We start from the raw sequence: 1,591 nt of genomic DNA on the forward strand, positions 1-1,591 counted from the left end.
CCCGAGGATGCAGCAGGCTGCTGCGTGCGTGCAGGAGGCACGCTGCTCCTCGAGGGGCGTGGGGCCAGAGCTCCCCGTGCAGGGTTCACACCAAGCGCCACGGGCTTGAACCAGCCTCTGGGTGTGTGGGTTGGTGGCAGAAATGGGTTAAAGGAGAAAACTCCTGTGGCCAGTGGGACTCAGTGCGTGCTGTCTCCCTCTCTCGTGGCGCTCTCCAGAGCGCTTTGCTGGAGGAGCAGCAGTCCGTGATGCAGATGTGCTCGGAGGAGCAACGGAAGCTGGCAGCAGAGTGGGCTGAATTTCGCACCCAGCAGCAGCTGTTCAAGGAGCAGATGGAGTGTGAGAGGAACCGAGCCCTGCGGATGGAGTCCGAGAGAGAGGGCACCATCAAGAGCCTGGCCAAGGTAGCGCAGTGGAGCCCCTTGCCGTGGCTGCCCACAGGGGAGACGGTCAGAGCTGCCTTCAGGCGTTAGAGATGGGGATGTCACACACAGGGTGCTGAGGATCAGGGTGGTCAGGAGCAGCCTCCACCAGCCTGTGTTAAATGTTGAGCGACATGTCGGCCACCTCTGTCTCTGCCTGTGAGGAACTGGGGCAGCCAGAGCAGGTGCAGCTGCCCCCGCTCTGACTCTGGGGAGAGGAGACCCCCAGGGTGGGTTTAGGCACCGTGCCACGAGGATGTGTCCAGAGCCAGCTCTGCTTCCCCCGGCTCTGTCCAGAGGGGAGGTGTGGCACAGAGAGGGCAGCAGAGCTGCGTTTTTAAGGGCTACCAGGGTGGAAAATAACCATCCAGGCTGGTTATTTGCAGGGCTGTCACGCCTTGAGCATGTTCTGGGGTGTGCAGCAAGGTGAGGGGCTCCATCCTCCCTGGGGAAGGAGTGTGTGTGTGTGTCCGTACAGTCCCCGCTCTGCCAGCCCTGGTCCCCAAGGGTGGCTGGGTGAGGGCGCTGCTGGAGTCCATGGTGGTGTTGCTCTGCACCCCAAACTGGCACACACGGGGAGCTCAGCAGGGGCAGATCCCACCCGTCACTGGTGAAGACGTGAAATAGTGTCCGGGACAGGGCAGCTCATGCCTCGGTTTCCCCTGTGCTCGTTCTAGGAGCAGGCAGAGCTGAAGAAGCGGGCCCGTGAGCTGAAGGCCAAGGAGGAGCAGCTGGCGAGGGACCGGGAGCTGCTGGATGAGGCCTGGTGGGAGCTGAGGCTGGAGAAGCAGAAGGTGAATGAGGCTGCGCTGCATGTCCGGCAGCGGGAGGAGGAGGTGAAAAGCGTGTCCAAGGTAAGCGAGGCGCCTGCGCTGCCCTTCCAGCTGTGTGCAGCCCGGCAGCACATCTAGGGGTTCACAGCCCTCCTAGTGCCGGGAGAGGAATGAGGGGATGCACAAAGCAGCCCTGTCCCAGGGCAGCGAGGGTCGGGCCCCGTCTCCCAGCCTCTCTGTTTGGCAGCTCTCATCCCAGCAGCACGAGGAAGGGGAGCGAGCCCTGCGGGAGGCACGCAGGATAGAGTCCGATCACCAGAGCAGGCTGCGGTTCATACAGCAGCGCCTGGAGCGGGCGCAGCAGCAGGAGGAGCAGCTGCACCAGGCAAATACCCC

At 63.2% G+C, this 1,591-nt stretch overlaps 1 protein-coding gene across 1 annotated transcript in view; it reads left to right on the plus strand.

The window, feature by feature from the left end:
- The window catches only part of FBF1 (Fas (TNFRSF6) binding factor 1), a gene marked incomplete at both ends in the record, with an annotated part of 12,668 nt that extends 11,088 nt beyond the window's left edge, over window positions 1-1,580 (plus strand). The window contains 3 exon segments of the mRNA XM_010141714.1: window positions 219-404; window positions 1,100-1,276; window positions 1,443-1,580. Of these exon segments, the coding sequence (XP_010140016.1) occupies window positions 219-404; window positions 1,100-1,276; window positions 1,443-1,580 (501 nt within the window).
- Window positions 1,581-1,591: the final 11 nt, after the last annotated feature.

Source organism: Buceros rhinoceros, unplaced genomic scaffold (assembly GCF_000710305.1).
Source record: "Buceros rhinoceros silvestris isolate BGI_N320 unplaced genomic scaffold, ASM71030v1 scaffold40458, whole genome shotgun sequence".
NCBI classification, from domain to species: domain Eukaryota; kingdom Metazoa; phylum Chordata; class Aves; order Bucerotiformes; family Bucerotidae; genus Buceros; species Buceros rhinoceros.